We start from the raw sequence: 16,611 nt of genomic DNA, 5'->3' as shown, positions 1-16,611 counted from the left end.
CTTGAAGGTGAAAAATACTTTTTGTTGAAACTTATTTTGTTAATTAGGGTGTAACATCTCAAGGCTGCAGTTTCAGGGGTGCTCATGGTAGCCACTAAATACCTCTGAAGACCTGGGTCAGTCCTGTAAAGTTGTTGCATTGCAAATATCCTTGGCAGAATGTCCATTTAAGAAAGGAAAAAAAGGTGTTTTCAGACGTGTCCTAAAATTTAGCCTGGGCTAAACCTGTCTGTAATTTCTTTGTCACTGACAGTATTTCACATTTTAATAATCAGACCTAGTTTTAAGATAGCATTTCACTGTGGAAAAGTCAAAATGTGTCAGGGAACTGCAAAATCTTCTTGTTATTAATGTCTTAAATTATAGCTAGACACCCTGTTTTTCCAGTTTTCAAGACAAGTTATGAAGGCTTTTTTTTTTTTAAGTGCTGAGCTGATGAGACATTAAAGGTTTCTTTTTCAAATAGTTTGGCTGTTGGGTTGCTCCTTTCACTCACACCTGCCCCTTCACTTAGAAATCGTCTCCGCCTCTTCTGCATCAAACACTGAATTTACATAGGCACAAAGAAAGTGTGGAAGGCCAACAGCTCGCACTGTCATTAAGATGGGAATGCAAGAAGAACAAAGCAGCACAATGGTAAGAGAAATCTAACAATACCCTGCCTTTCTTCAAGTCTGACTAACCAGGGCTTTCCCACAGGAGGGAACTGTGCTGAGGCTACCGCAGGATTAGCACATGCATGTAGGGCTGCTGGCAGTGACTAAGCCAGCAACAGCGAGTGAGTCGGAGTTCTAGACATGAGTCAGGTTTTGAACTTGTGGTTTGTAGCGGCTCAGAGGGCTTTGTATGGCACCACTGTAAGTCTGCAACTGCGAAGTGATGGGCTTACAGCTGATAGAGCCACTGGCTGCTTTGGAAGGGAGTGCTTGCTTTCAACAAAACACTGTAGTTGAGCTCAACATCCACAGCACAGCCTTGGCATTATTTTAACGCCTTTATCAAAGTGCTCTGGCTTATTAATTCAGTTAGGTCTTGCTAGTTATACAAGCTTCCCAGGAGAATTTTAGAGATGCTCATAAGAAGCATCATAAAACTATTTCTTAAAATATGTGTTGACAAAAATAAGACAAAAGCAGTGGAATTATACATGCATTTAGCAGCTGAAGTAAGAAATTTTATCTGTGTGCATGGCTTTTTCTTCTGAAATTCTAAAACGCAGAAGCAAAGAAAATGAGAGGAAAGCATGATGTCTATATTTGTTTTGTTTTTTCAGAACTCTCTGTTCATGCCTTTTAAAACAACTTTGGCATAACAACTGGAGTAGAAAGACTTGAGATATTCCCTCAGTCCTGATGTCGTGGGTGTTTTTGCCATTTATTTTAACAAACTGTTGATGTTTCTCTTTCATCTGCTGTTGCCTGTGCCTATAACAGAGATGGACTAAAACGTAAAGAAAAGTTGCAATTGCTGCACAAAATGCCCAAACTGTATTAGTTTAGTCAAAATGAGTGAAAGGCATCTGCTTTTCCCCTTCCAAAGCCAAGTGCAAAGACAGTGCTAACAGCTCAAGTTTCCCAGAAACACATGCAGAAGTAAAGTTGCTGTCTGTGGTATTTTCCCTACCATTACTAATTCTAGATGGATTAATTTAACGAGAGGTGCACACAGACCTTTGCTTAGCTTCATAGGCATGTCCACTTTTGCAGAACAGATGCAAACTCATAAACAAATCTGCTTAACTCTGCAGTATTTTTCATCCTGAGTTTTCACACTTTTTTGTATATATAGAAGAAACACTTTTCCTTAATCACGGAAGAGCAATTAGTGCTGGGTGTGTGAAAAGTGCGTAGAATACCAGGCACTCTCTGAGTCTTTCATTCGGGAGCACTCTGAGGTGAGAAGCAGATGCCTTCTGTTAGATCATCTTCAAGGACTTAATCCCAAGGAGGAACTTGGATGCCTAGCAGACAAGTCACTTCACATGAGAAGTCTAAACCTTAGATACTAAGAACTCTCGCCTCCTCTTCACCGCAGAGGTACCTACATACCTTAACGCCCACGTTTGCATCCAGTGAGTTCCCTGCATGCCTGAACGTGTGCTTCTGGACATGCTTTACCTGGCTTGGCCTGTGCTGGATGAACATACCCACATGCCACACGTCAAGCCCTCCCACTGGGAATGGTCACACTGTTACATGCTCAGGGAGCTCAGGTGAGCGATCTGGACTCAACGTGTTTCTCAGCCTGCGGAGACTTTAGCTGTTTTACTCACAACAGTCCCCAGCTCCAGCTCTTGTGCATTCCAAAAGAGGCGTCTGTCTGTTCATCCCTCGTTTTTTAACTGTTACATTTTCCTAGGCATAACTGGCAATTTGGAGAGCAAAAGAAAAATAATACTGCCACAAGTGTATGGAGACATAGGCCCTGGGTAATACTCAGTATAGGATATCTAAATTTAGCTCAGAGTAAGAACTGGAGCCCAGTTTCCAAACCCTGACCCAGGTGGTGCCCCAGTCACTACGTTTGGGAGTCATGTGTCTGAGTAAAAAAGAGACAAAAACTGTCTCATGCAAAGCAGAAAAGGTGCAAGAGGAGGAAGCTGGACAATCCTGAGAGAGCCTGTGTAGCCACACTGCCTGGCCAGGGGCCCTGAACAGTTCCTTCTCCATGGAGCTCACCCAGCCAGCCCCCAGCCACTTAGAGGGAAGACTTCCAAAACTGTGTTCATACAAAGGAGGATGCTGGCAGGTGGAGGTGTTTGGCTTTGTGTTGCCCTGTAGCTGATGGGGTTATTAAGTGCAAAGATAGGAAGCAGTGGCAGGAGAGGTTCCATAAGCTGGATTTTGGAGGGAGTCTGGAGGACTGTAGGGCAGAGCCTTGTCAGGTTTCTAAGCCCTGCCAGGGTCATGGCCAAGTTATTTTGAAGATCTCTGTTTTGAGGTGTCTCTTCGCAGACTCTGGCTGTAGCAAGGATGCTGCCACCTTCTGTGGCTGCTGCGGAGCACTGAGTCCATTATGGCACAGTTCCTGTTGTGAATCTGGCCTGATCCCCAGTGAAGTAGGAAACTTTCCTAGGAAAAATGCTAGACATTAGTCCAGGCTAGTTAAAGTCAAAGATGACTAAGAGGCAAGTAGCTCCAGGAACACTAGCATGCATGAAGGATGATTTCTGACGGATCAGTGTCTTGTGGCCAATAGCCAGCTCTAGCTGAAGCTCTTCCCCCTGGGACATTTACAAAGACCTGTGCATTTGTCAGTGGCTGACAAAGCACCCTTGTCACATGCTGTAGTGCACCATCAAACCTCTGGGATCCTCTGGGGAAAAGGGCTGGGTGTGCACAATTAAGCTGCGGAAGTGTGTGGGAAATTGCTTCATGGCCACACAAGCCCCATTTGCTTTGGAATCCACTTAAAATCTGGATAAATACACCCAGTTATAAAAAAACCAAAACCACAAAGTAGCCCTCCTGCAAATATCCAATAACCCCATGGCTTTGGCACTCTCTTGAGATGCAGGTGTTGGAAATTCAGCTCCCTGTTCCAAGTTAAACAGAGGGAGTATTTGATGTTGTCCCATTTTACTCAAAGTGTGTCATACACCTGCACTAATAAATTGATCTGTGGAAACCATATACTCCTCTGAAATGTGCTAACCATACCCTGTAAGTCTTTAGTCCTTACTAAAGGTGTAGCAATACCTTTTAATCGGTTAAAGAACAATTATTCACAGTGCAAGCAGAGAACACAGCAGAGATTTAGGAGAAAGATGTTGCAGGGCAAACTTCAGTGAAGGGGTAATACGTGGTATTAATGTGGTCATCTTAGGTTTGTATTTCCCGGCTTTTGAGTGGTTTTGAAGTTTAAATGTTCTACAGTAACTATAGTATCTTCTGAACACTGAATTCATTGTAAATGAATTGGGTTTTGGGTGAGAAACTGCTGAGCTAATACACCCTTCTGTTAGTAGGCACGGTGACTTCAGCTGCTGATGGCGCTTTGGGAGTGGGAACAGCACAATTTGATTTTTATGTTTTAAAGACTGAAGTTGCTCCTTTTGGAGAAGTTTGCTTTATTGGGGCACATAAATTAGGGAGAACCATTTTGGAGCTCTGTATACAGCTTTGACTTCTTCCTACAAGAAGAATACATGTGTGAGAAATAAACAGGACCTTAGGGATTCAGGTGAGGCGCTTCATATATGAAACAGTCTGGGCAAGAAAAATGTACAGAACTGATTCCGTGCAGACAGGCAAACTCAGTCATTGTTTCCTCAAGGCTTTAAACTTACGTGACCATGAGGAGCTAAGAGACGGAGCGGTCTTATGGCTTTTTTTTTTTTTAGCAGATTTGTCAATCCAGTATGTCATGACATGACAATGAAGATGAAAGGGTTTTCATTGGCATGTAATGTATGTGGGTTTGGGTCACCTTTAATTACGTGTGAATAGTGCAGAAGAAAAATAACAAACACAGCTTATTAGTAACAAAGAAAAATGCTACCCTTTCTGCTGCACACTTGTGGGCTGAGATTTGACATAATTAAGCTCAGTGTAAAAATAACTCATCTGTCAATACCATCATTTATCATGAAAGGATGAGCTCTCTGTAACACATGGTTTGAATTAACTGTCACTTGCTGTCGAAGTGACTGAGGCGCCGTGTACATGTTTGGCACTTACGAGCATACATGAGTTTTTGTAGATGTCTTTTGGAGACAGAGCCAAGGGAGCCAAAAAAACAGACTTCAAAAGCAACCTGAGCACACATGTGAACACAAGCACTTGCTATGCACCGAAAGCTTTGTCCTTTAAACAAGCTTCCTGTTTGCCTTTTTTGGAGAAGAATTAGCTTTCGTTGTTTGCTGTTTTAAAGCTCTTCACTTTAACATGCCCTCAGGTCCCTGCAAGGTGACACTTTAGACAAGCTGTAAAAGAAATGTAGTTCCTCAGCTGCTGTTGTGCACTTGATGGTTTTATCTTACAGAAATGATGTTTCTATAGCCCTTTATTTATTTCAAGCAAATGGTCATGGAAATAAATCATATTCTATTACAGGGTTTTGCTATAGAGTACATTGCTACCACTACAATTACGGTTTTTCCACTGCTTGCACAGAGCAACACATTTAGTCGGACTAAGCCATCTTCTAAGAGCTGCCCCAGACCAGGGCCTGGGGGACTCCAAGGGACTCTGAACCAGGCAGGCTGTCTTCAACTCTTGGAGAGAAACAGGAATGCTAGGAGGCAGGAAGGGGCTCTTCTCACAGCCCTCTCAAGTCATAAACATGACTGTTGCTGTATTTCCGTTTGCAAGATTATCTTGACATTGACGACCCCTTTGCAGGCAGAGGCTGATGACACATGGTACCACATTGCCTTGGTAGCACTAGGCCCCAAGCAGGTGAGAGTGAGTTGCCTGGGATTTCTGTCCAGCCACCTTCTTTCTATGGGGGAGTTGAATGGCTGTGGAGAACAGGTGCATGAAGGGAGCAGGTAGAACAGAGGGTCAGGATTGCAGCAAACATGAGGATTGTAGGAAAGGATGCTCAAATTCTTTTTGGACTCCCAAGTGTATGAAGAGCAGCAGGGACACGAGCAGTGGCTGTGGGAACAGCACAGGGTGCGGGCAGGGGAAGGAGTACCTGCTGCTTTCCACTGGGGTATGCATCGAGCTAGAGTGGAGTGGCAAATGGCAGCCAGAGGAGTCACACAGCATTAAAAAGGAGTCAATGGCCCCACAAAGCATGTGCAGTGAGGAGGAAACTGAGTTAATAGGAGTCAAAGGACTGAATGGGGATAAAACCAGCAAATGGTCGGGGACGAGGAGAAAGATGGCATCTCTCTGGGGGTGGAGAAGGAATTGCTGGTGAATCCAGGGCATTTGCTGTCTAATTAATTGCTGGTGCTCTCATTCTTGAATAACATAACGAGCACCAAACTTTGAAGTTCCATTTTCAGAACAGTAAAATTATTTGATCGGAAACACCAAGGAGGGAGAAAGTAAAAACAAAATTTCATAGGCAGAAAAACTATCTTGAGCCTAAAATGTGTCTACAGATTTACCACATAGCCCTGCATACATACATACATATAACGTATAAATAAGTATTCACATTTTTTATTAGCTCAGAAGTACTTTTAAAAGTTCCAGTTATTACCAGTATAGAGAGAAGTTCCCTGGAGCCTTCTTGGCATGTTATTGCAGTAAGAGCTGTTCAACACCAGCAAAAGATGCACAGTGTGTACACCTACAAAATACATTTATACTCTGACCAAGTAGTCAATCACAAATAACCATGTGAACAATCCTGTTTAATGTACAAGTTCGTCATCCGTATTCATATTTTCATCTTCTGATGGTCTTACCACTATTCGTTGCAACTTGGTTTGAGAGATGCTGAAGATCCTTTTGGGAAAAGAAGTACACAATGATTCTACATGGCTGTGAACTTGGCAGTGCTGGGTTAATAGTTGATGATCTTAAAGGTCTTTTTCAACCTAAGTGGTTCTATGATTCTGTGCTTAGATCAGAAGATACTAATAGTGCCTACAACTGCTTCTTGAAAACGCCATCATTTTTAACAGGCAGGCAGCAAGGAAGAGGCTGCTTAGAGCCATGTATTTCTGTTTCCCACTCCTGTGGCTGCCTGGGAGGGCAATCTGAACTGGCCTTGCTTATGCTTGCTTTTTTTTTTTTTTTTGGCCAAGCTGTGCACAGTTTATTGCATTTGACTTTAGGTTCAAGCAGCATTCTGTAGGGCTGTCAAGAGCTGAAATGTCAGAATGAAATACTGAATGCTATTTCCTCAGAAGCTTAGTGTCACAAATTATAGAGGCTCCAGGTTAAGTTTCCTCAACATATTCCCGTGATTGCTGCGGCGGATCCATGCCCCATTTTTCAATACATTGGTCACGGGTTGATGAAACCGATTTCTCTGAGAATCTTTTGCTAGCACCAGAGAGAAGACTTCGCCCCCCATGGGAAAAAAAACAAACCCAAACCCAAACTACAAAACAGCCAACAGAAAAAAAGAGAATTAAAAAAATAATTATAAGTGGTAAGTTTTTCAATTGCAAAAGATGGAACAGGGTACCTGTGGCCAAGCTGAAATTGATGCTGCAGCTTCACATGCAGTTGTGTCAGTTCAGTGCTAGTGTAGATGTTTTTCCTCCCACCCACGTGGGCAAGTGTTGGATGTGTTGTTCAAGCTCTCTTCCCGCCTCCCTTTTGCCCTATTTTAAATCTGCTGCAAACTTAACGTGCTGTATTCAGATTTGTAACGACATGAGGTTTATGTGCTAGCTGGGACATGCAAGTACCTGGAGTCCTAGAAATGCTCATAATTTGCATTCTTAATGAAACATAATTTAAAATCCTAAATATAGAAAGTGCTCTATAACTGAAATGGATTAAACCAGCTCCTTTTTCCCAGATCTCAAACATCCCTGTCAGTCCAGAAGTTTTGGAAGAAGCCCTGTAGAGCTCCGAGTCTTAACTGCTTGACAAAGGAGAACCAGAAAACCAAATATAGATCTTTCTGTTGGGTTAAATACAGAACATGCTGTTGGGTGCTGCCCAATAGCAGTTGAAATCTGTGGTGCTAGAACAGTCCTTAGGGACCTTAGTTTTTTTGCTAATCCTGTATTGCTTTCTGGTCTCCGGATCCAAGATAGGCATCATGAAATGCTTCAGAAGGGCAGGTTTTTCTTGCTTTAAAGTTTTACCTTGACCACCTATGCTGACATTTTTTCTACCTTCTTTTCTCTATCAGTGTAATTTCAGAATATCTCCTCAGAATTGTTTTTTAATGCCCTGGATTAATGGTGCATTATTCCAAATGCCATGGTAATTCTTCACCCCAAAAAATACTCCTCAGCTGGTTCTGTACCACAAATTGCATCCTTATACCCCAACTTCTTTTGGGCCTTTGAGCGATAGAGTGATACAGGCAATAAGTATCTCTGCCAATTACCAGGTGTTATTCTCTCTTTATGACTGACGTTTTCTGCCTGCATCACTTCAAAGCCTCCAGTAATTAGCCCAACTCCTACTAATGCTACAGTTTCAGCAGCCTGAGCTCTAGGATGTTCATCTGTGTTTCTCTACAGCCTGACGCTGTCCTGATCACACTCTTCTGTCTCTCCTCTTGTTTGCTTCGCCTACCTCAGTGCTCTGTAGCTTTGCCTCCCATCAGATGGATACAGTGTAAAATTAAGTCCTTACTATGAAGGGTTTTCCTCCAGAGAAATTTAAGAAACTGAATGAAATCAGCTTACTTAGGGACAGGATCCTAAAATGAGGAAATCAGGCTTGCCTCAGAAAACATGGGAATTACATGAACTGATGGCACAGTCCTTTCCATCATCTCCCACCAAGTCAAAAAGCTCCTTTCAGTCCTTCACAAGCACCCGAGAGGTTACCGCTTCCCTGGCAGTGGGGCGGCTTAAGGATCTTGCCTGACGCCTGGTCCCACAGCCTGGCTGCCAAAGGCAGGGAGAGGCTGGGCCAAAACACAGGTGCCCACACAGGCAGCCAGACCCATTTCATCCTTGAGCCCCATGCCGCAGGCTGGCGGCTGTCGCTGGCTTCTTCCCTGGGCACACCCTTGCACACTCCTTCATGCATGTCTGTCTTTTCCTCCACCCACTACCTGCATCAGAGGTTTGATTCCCCCCATCCCCCTTTTTTCTTTCACCTCAAAGTGATAGCAATTCCTGGTGCATTTATCTTAGATGATGTGGTTGTTGTAAGATGAAGTACCTGCAGCAGCCAGTCTGCGGTTGATTTGAACACAGGCGAGTCTCGACAATGAGCTTAAAGGAGGGTGTCAGGTATAAATCTTGTCTTCAAACAGCCAGGGTGCATTCCAGACTTCAGAGACACCTCTTTGTGTGGAAGGTTGGTTGGGTTTTTTTGCCTCCTTTTTCTTTTTCTTGGACCTGGAAGAGGATGAAAGTGGCAGGGTGTGTGCGTTCGTTTAGGCTGATAATAAGACTGGGGCTCACGGGCATGGTAATTTGGCAGCCTCTTCACTTCCTGTAACAGTTTTTAAAAAAGGATCATTCAAGGGCTGCTTAAAGACAAACATTTTTTGTTTAACTACTGGTGGCTCATTTTCTGAACACCCATGCAATTAATCTTATTTGTATTAAACAGGCAGGCTGCTTTTTGTAAGGTTTTCTGAGCTATAATTAATGAAGATCAAAAATGTTACAGAGACATAATATTTAACTTTTCATAGTTGCAACTGCACAACATCTGCAGCAATTAGAGAAGCAAAAGAAAAAGGCACTGCGTTGGGTTTTCTTCCTTTGAAAGTGTCTTTGTTAACCCTCTTAATGGGAATGTAATTTCTGGTGAGGGAACTAATCGATATTAAAACCACAGATTTTTTTATTGCATTCGCTGTCAAACATTTGGTTCAAAAATATTATCAGCTGTGTTGGACTTGTGAGAACTGAGCCCATGAAGTTAAGTGCAGAGCTATCTGTATTGCACCTTGAAGAATCAGACCCAAGCAAGATTGTTTACTGCTTGCATAGTAGTTTTCAAGCAAATGCACGAGTGTGTTAAAACTTCAAAAGCATCATAGTAGTTTCATGATTTTACATGTAAAAAATCCTGGATGTTTTGCCACTAGGAATTCTGTAACACAGATTATCTTCTCGCTGTGCTGCTTAAAACCTAATTAGATTTTAATAAGTAGTAGCTTATTTATCTCTGGATGATTAAATGAAGAACTCTGGAATGCATCACTTGAAGACATATGACAAGAAACATGCATAGTTCTACCTTGGCACTAGCTGCCTCCCACTCCACCAACCTTTCAGCAACTCTAGCAAAAAGAAAATCTGGTTTTCACTGGCTTGAAATCAAAATGTGGATGGCTCCAAGTGTGTCACTTGGATTCACGAGGCAATGGCAAGCTTTGCCTTTACAACAGACACACAACTTCCTTATGCCAGGGATAGCCTGCTTCATATGCATGTGGCATTTTGCTAGCACTTTGCTAGATTTAAAAAAAAAAAAAAAAAGCTGCAGCTACGTCATTCCTATTAGCATCTGAACTCTTCTGACATTGCTAAAGCAAAATCATCTCTGTCATCTCTGTGATCTGCAGTAAGTCTGATCTCAAACAATGTTTGAGGAAAAAGCTATCCTGGTGTGATCCCAAAACCAGAGAGGCACCATCGGATGTGTACTAAACCACATTAAGAATGAAGGAAGAATTAATCTTTGTCCTTTCATTGTGGATGCAAGAGTCACATGAAAAGTGAATATGAAGAAGTTACAACCCATGGATATCAACCACACCACAGCTGGACCATGATAAGTGCTACCTGATGACCAGTTCCTCCATCTCCAGTAAAAAAAACTGTGAATCTAGAAACCTGGAGGCAACTATGAGCAAGAGTTCAGGGCAGTGCTGCACATCCTGCTCCTGTGCCCCAGCAGCCTACACCCCAGCTATTCCTTCCCAAGGAGAGAGCAGCCTGGTACCCTTGTGTCTGGGGGTCCTTGTGTTTAACCCATGTTTGATGTCTAAAGATAGGTAGGTTTGGTTTGAAGAAATGTTTGCAAAATTGAGTAATAGAAATTTGCACATGCTGATTACATCACATTTATTTCTGTTTACTTATTGAGTCATAACTTTCCTAATTATATGCAAGCTAAAAAGGCTAAAAATTTCTTGTATTTAAATGTAAAGTTATCCATCATATCCAAGAGACATCTGATCTCCAGATCTAACCCCACTCAAGGTCAAAGCCCAAGCAGGCCAGTGGTTTGAATGAGAGCATTGGGTCTTGTGCACAGGACAATGGTAGCAGGGTGGCTTGGGGGTGTCAGTAGAACTAGCAGCAACATGCTACCTCAGTCCTAGCAAAACCAGGCACAAGAAAATGTCAACAGTTTCAGCTTTTTTCTTAATTGCAAAACTGTTACACATAAAAAAAATTGCACACTTCCAGGACCAAAATCTGTGCATTCTTTGAATGATATCCAGGTTTTTACATTTTAACTGACGTGAACCCCTCCCACAGTCCCCCTGGTTACTCATCTTTCCAAGCGCTCTTTCATCTCTTATCTTTCAGACTGTAAGATCTCTGAGAAAGAGACAGTCTTTATTTGTGTATGCACAGCACCCGCATATTTAGCACTAAGCTCAAATGTTTGCCTACACTGTAAAATAGTTTCCAAATAGTGTGGTTTAAGAGCATGTCAAGGGTATTAATTTCTAACAATTAAGAAGGGAGTGAGAAACAGTGTGAACAAGCTGTAGTTTTGTTCAAAACAAAGTGATTGAACATGGAACTCCCTGAAGATTTCAATCAGAGAACCCCAAATGCAGTGTTGGTCAGTACACAGCTGAGGTTGTCTGTGCAATGACATTTCTGCACCTTAGCTTCTTTCTGCCTCATGCTACTTGTACACTAATCACAGCCATCACCATTAAAAAGTTTTGATAAGGATGTTCTCAGGAGGAGTTGGGTAGCTCTGGGAAGCTACAATCACTGTACTCACACTTAACAGGCTCTGTTTGTTCAGGTAAAGGAGGAGTTCGGGGATTTTTCTTTACCTCTTCAGCCTGTCCCCTTTTATCCAACAGATCTGCTGTGTGAGGCCCCAGATTTTTGATCCTGCCCTCAAAATGCAGGCCTTCTTTAAAGTCAGAGGAACAGTGCCTTTGATGACTTTCATTTATTATACCATACAGCCCCTACACATATATGTTCAGTTTATAGGTAAAAACACAGCTGGTTTGACTCTGTATGGCACTTTTTCACATGATGTGATTCTTTTTCTGGTGATCTGCAAGAGGTATGAAGTCAGAAAAATAGTATTTTCACCCTCAGTTCGTGTAGAAATAAATAATTGCGTGGGCACCAGCCACTGGAAGTTTGTTTTCTTCCCCTGACTACCATCATAACCTGAAATCAGAAAATCACTCTGCATCTTTCTTTTATGTGGTCTCAAAGATGAGATCTTTTAGTGCTGCTTTTATTCTGCCTGTGATTTTAAATGAGTAAAAGATTCTCTGAAGAGCTGTATTCATTTACCTGGCTATGTTGGCTACTGCCATTTAAGCTGTGCTATGCAAGATGTTCATGTGAGCTTGGCAGATCTAATATAGGACCTTGAGGGGACTCACTGCCTTTTGAAGTGACACACTGGGGTCAGGCAGAGTCCACAGTGCCACCACCCACCTGTACATGGGCAGCTGTGTTGAGCCCTTGTTGAGTCCAGCAATGAGAGGAATTGCTTAGTTAACAGATCCAGAAAGCTCCTGGTCTTTAGACAACTTCCTTTTCCTCAAGAATATCATACATTTTTTCTTCCTTGCTCTCATGGGTGTTCCCAGCTATCCAAGTAAATACAACTTTTACATTTGCCACTGCATATAGTGGATTCCGGCCTTGAATGTCAATACGATCGCTTTGCAACACCCTAGTAGGGTTTCAAAGTTATGTACTTATTATCACAAATATGAAAATCACAGAACAGAACTTAAAAAATTGGCTACAGTATAAGATCAAACTAGGGGTATCTTGAGTGTGAGCTCCAGTAACATTGAATGTCCAAAAAGTGAGATCACTCTATTTTTCAAAAACTATAAATTTCCTATGCCTTGTGCAAATTGCCCTCATATTTCCAAAGATGCTTGGAAGAAGATCAAGCCTTAACATAACTGAATGACTAATATGACGTATACTTCGACATATAAAATTACTAGATGAAGAAATGGCTCCTATTTGGTAACATAAACTGCTTTTTTCAAAGACCTATTGCAGTGTCTAGAGATTTACACTAACACTTCGTTCAAACATTCAACTTAGTGTTATAATGGAAAAGAAGATCATCTGGAATTTCAGAAAAACTGGACCTCTTCTTTAAGTCAAAACTCACTTCTCTCTGGATCCATTTCTTTATTAAAGACACATGACAAAGTGAAGTTAAAGTGTATCTACATCTGAGGCAGGTCATGGATTTGTTTCTCACAGTGGTAGTAGGCTGGTGAGGATCAATGTACAATATTGCTTGTGAGGAGTAATCACATTTAAAAGTCGAGCAGAGAACTACCCCTCCTGCATTCCTTCATGCCCTTGATCCTGGATTTTCGGTACTTTACAGAAACCATCTTTGTGCCCATTACATTGAATCCATGAAAACCAAATTTGAATGTGTGATGGCATTGATCTGTAGTAATGAACTGCTTGTAAAAAATGTTGTTTGCTTTACCTTGCACACGGTGCTAGAAGGTATAACACAAGAGCTGCCATGAAACATGGTGCTGCTGAGCCTTGGAGGGCCTGTCTTCTTGGCAATCGCCATCAGAACTCGGAGTGGTGCTTTCACACTAGGAATTCAATGTCTTTCCTAAATACAAGCTTAGGCTGACTGGTAGTTCAGAGGAAGCTCTGTGAGGGATGAAGTTGGGCACATTTGGGGACTGTCTGTACATTGGTCTCACCGCCTTAAATGTGTCAAGATGAGGACTGGTCTCCTCAGCCCTGTGTCCATCACCAGAGTTCTCCAGGCCACTTTTGCAGAGGGGTTTGCATTAATGTTAATATAGGTTGCACAGAGAAAGGAGTTTTTCAGCCAGTCATTTGTTCACATACACACACTCAAACCCTGTTAACACTGTTTCTAAGTAGCTTAAACAATTTATAAATTCAGTTCTAATTCAGAAAGAGTGCTAGACAGTAAAACTGGGAAACAGCTTTGGAAAATACAAAGCAATTCAAATGTAGGATGTCCTAAGTGAAACAGTTTATGTGCTTATATTACTTTACCTGATAAAACTGTTTATTTATTGTAAGGCGAGCAAAAATCTTCCCCAAAACCATGGGGAAACACCATCGGCCAGATCTTCTTTGTATGCACCATTTCACACAGTCTGAACTCAGTCCTCAGTTTGACCAGTAGAATACCCTGGAAGCATGCCATTATGCCCTCCAGTCATGCCAGGAAAGCATTTGCTGCCTGGAAGCACAGACTGCTAGAGCTGTTGCAGCACCACCAAGTCATCTCCATCTCCGAAGCAGCCATGTTTGGTCCAAAGGCTGAGGAAAGGAGTGCTTGGCTAAGTGGCTTCCCATCCTTCCTAACTGGAAAGCTGCTCTCTTTGCTCACCCCAGAGCAAAAAGAAGGCAGGAGAGCAGCTCAAATCACACCACCATGGCTTTCGGACCTAGACTGTAGCAATCCTAGTGTTCACCACTGTACCCAACACCTGAGAGCACTGAGGTGCCCACAGGGTGTCCCTGCTGAAGACCCCAGCAAAGGGGCACCAGGGAGGGTCTCCCACCCCCTGAGCTGCCTGTGTGGAGAAGGAGGGTGAACTCTGGAGCATTCCCTACCTGCTCTCTGGCATGCTTGTGTGGGGTGCTTGGGGGGAAAATATGGGCTTCCTCAGGATTACTGCTGAATGCCATAATGGATGGCTAATTATAGGTCTTGCAGTGAAAGAAGCAGCCCCACAGAGATCTTAAGCTACTATTCTTTAAGTAGAAGCATTATTTCTGGGATATTATTCCCACAGGCCAAAGTACAATTATAGTGTTGGTTTATATTTCCTTGCAAAAAAAAGTTAAATGAGCAAAGTGTACGGTTTTAAATTAATCCTCTTATCAAAGACTCACTTAGACAGAGTTCCACCTTTTCCTTCCTCCTTGTAATGTCAGTGATATCTGGAAAAGTCTCTGGTTTGAATCTTTGCATGGCACAGGGTGAAAGGCCTAAGCAGGTACAGGGTAGCAGGCTTGGTCCTACAAGGTTGGGTACTTTCTTTGAAATCATCAGGAAACCTGATCCTGTATAGTAAATGAACAAAGAAAGAAGCCCTTTGCTGTGCAGTACTCCTCCAAAACAGCAGAGAGGAATTAATATTGTTCCCTCTACACATAGGAGAACAAGTTCTTGAAGCAAGCAGGGGTCTACTTCATTCATATGGGGATCCTAGAAATACGGTTAGTTGCACCTGACCACTATAAGGTGAGATATTGCAGAACAACTCTTTGCATGCATCCTAATAATTGCCAAGAAAAATATTCCCACAAGTTGTCCATAATTAACCTCTCCCCAAAAGATAAACCATTTGAAGAAAAGATTGGGCAAAATCAGCTCTGATTTCCAAGTAATGAGAAACCATTTTGCCCTCTCTAAAGTGTTACTTCCTTGGGCAAAGTGACAGAAAGATGGATCCAGTTTGTAAGCTTTGAGCTGCCATGGAAGTGCTCTTTTCTAGGGCACACATTTTTAACTTGAAAATAAAGATGGGCAGACTTTGACAGAGCTAGGAGTGGTTTGCAAGCTGTGTCTTGGGAAGAGGCAGTGGAAGAGAGAAAAAACTAACCTATGAGGACTGAGGACTGTGCATGTCTGCCTGGGATAAATTCAAAGTTAGGGCACAGTTTCGAGGGTCCTTTGAATTCATTCAGGAAGCCATTGAAGTGCAGAAGCCCAAAGTTTATATGTGTCCAGCACTTTGTGCTGTACTTCTGAGAAACACCATGCAGTGGGATGATGAGAAGTGATTAAAAATAAGGAAGATAATAGATAGGACCATATTTTTCAGTCTTATTCATATAATAACTTCAATTCCACAGTACGTGGAAGGATTTTACAGAAGGCTATACAAATTGTATGTAATAGCTTTTCACAGCAGCATGCCACTGACTTCTAGTCACACGGTAGAAAACACAGCACGGTATTGTGCTCAGCAATACTTTCCATTTCCATTTAGAGTGTGTGGGTTTGGGGCATGTGACTGGAGGGGTAATGTTTTAGGTTTAACAGAAATGGGCTTTGGACTGTGCCTCATAGAGGAAGTTCAGAGATTTCATCTAGAAAGAGCAGCCAGCCCTTGGTTGCTTGGTCACTCTGCAGGGAGCGGGGTTGGTCCTTTGCAGGCCTGCATTCCTGAGACTTGAGCTTGGTAACATTCCCTTTCCCGAGCACCAAACACAGTTTAAATAGGATGCCTGTTTTCTGATCTTAAACAGCACTGTCAGCAGCTTGATACTTCAAAGACCATTCTAGGCTGCTGGCTGGGTGCCAGTCCTCTGAAGGAAGGGTGCCCACATCACTTGGCACAGAAGCTGGTGTTTCTCTTTGTCTTGTCTCCAGTCACCAGTGCCAAACCAGCCCCTTTGGTAAAGCCCAGGATCTCATCTAAGGCCGTGCCCATTAATCACAGGCCACATATACAATAGCCTTTGCAAACATGATTAATTGTCTCTGAGGTGTACAGCAGCCTGGAGAGTAGCTCAATCTCTAGCAGAGAAAACTTGCTCCCTGAGATGTAGGTATATGGAAACAAATGAGATCGGAGGTGGGCGCTTTAATTACAAACACAGGTAGTCTGTAGCAGAAGTATCCCAACCTCCAGTTCTCTGAACACTTTTAAAGGATGAAAGTGAGTGATTCATGTGTGAAAGAGGCACTAGTCATCACCAAATATCCCAGTCCCAGAGTAAGCTGAGTACTGTTTCTAAAGCCTGTTGCTTTCCCAAGATGTCAATTTGCATGACACGATGCTAGCTGTATTGTCCAAATGGTCTGTCAAATCTATCACAGTGACAAGGAAATACTGTGCTCTCCTCCTTCC

At 42.5% G+C, this 16,611-nt stretch overlaps 1 protein-coding gene and 1 long non-coding RNA gene across 5 annotated transcripts in view; one reads left to right on the top strand and one right to left on the bottom strand.

The window, feature by feature from the left end:
• EDAR (ectodysplasin A receptor) overlaps nt 1-16,611 on the top strand; it is a 71,823-nt gene that overhangs the window by 9,378 nt on the left and 45,834 nt on the right. For 2 of the 3 annotated variants that reach the window (XM_008635852.2, XM_017737131.1), the window contains exon 1: nt 515-636. The exons of the other annotated variant lie outside the window; for it this stretch is intronic. In XM_008635852.2, coding sequence (XP_008634074.2) covers nt 604-636 — 33 coding nt within the window. In that variant the 5' untranslated portion in view covers nt 515-603. Of the gene's footprint in view, nt 1-514; nt 637-16,611 lie in introns of those variants that run through there. 3 annotated transcript variants of the gene reach the window in all.
• LOC108447367 overlaps nt 4,987-16,611 on the bottom strand; it is a 23,056-nt gene continuing 11,431 nt past the window's right edge. The window contains exon 2 of one of the 2 annotated variants that reach the window (XR_001862908.1): nt 4,987-9,035. This is a non-coding gene — a long non-coding RNA (uncharacterized LOC108447367). The remainder of the gene's footprint in view (nt 9,036-16,611) is intronic. The other variant, XR_001862909.1, reaches the window with a different exon arrangement.

This window comes from Corvus brachyrhynchos, unplaced genomic scaffold (genome assembly GCF_000691975.1).
Source record: "Corvus brachyrhynchos isolate BGI_N302 unplaced genomic scaffold, ASM69197v1 scaffold83, whole genome shotgun sequence".
Taxonomy (NCBI): domain Eukaryota; kingdom Metazoa; phylum Chordata; class Aves; order Passeriformes; family Corvidae; genus Corvus; species Corvus brachyrhynchos.
Note: the sequence above shows the minus strand (reverse complement) of the source record. Positions and strands in the feature narration are given on the sequence as shown.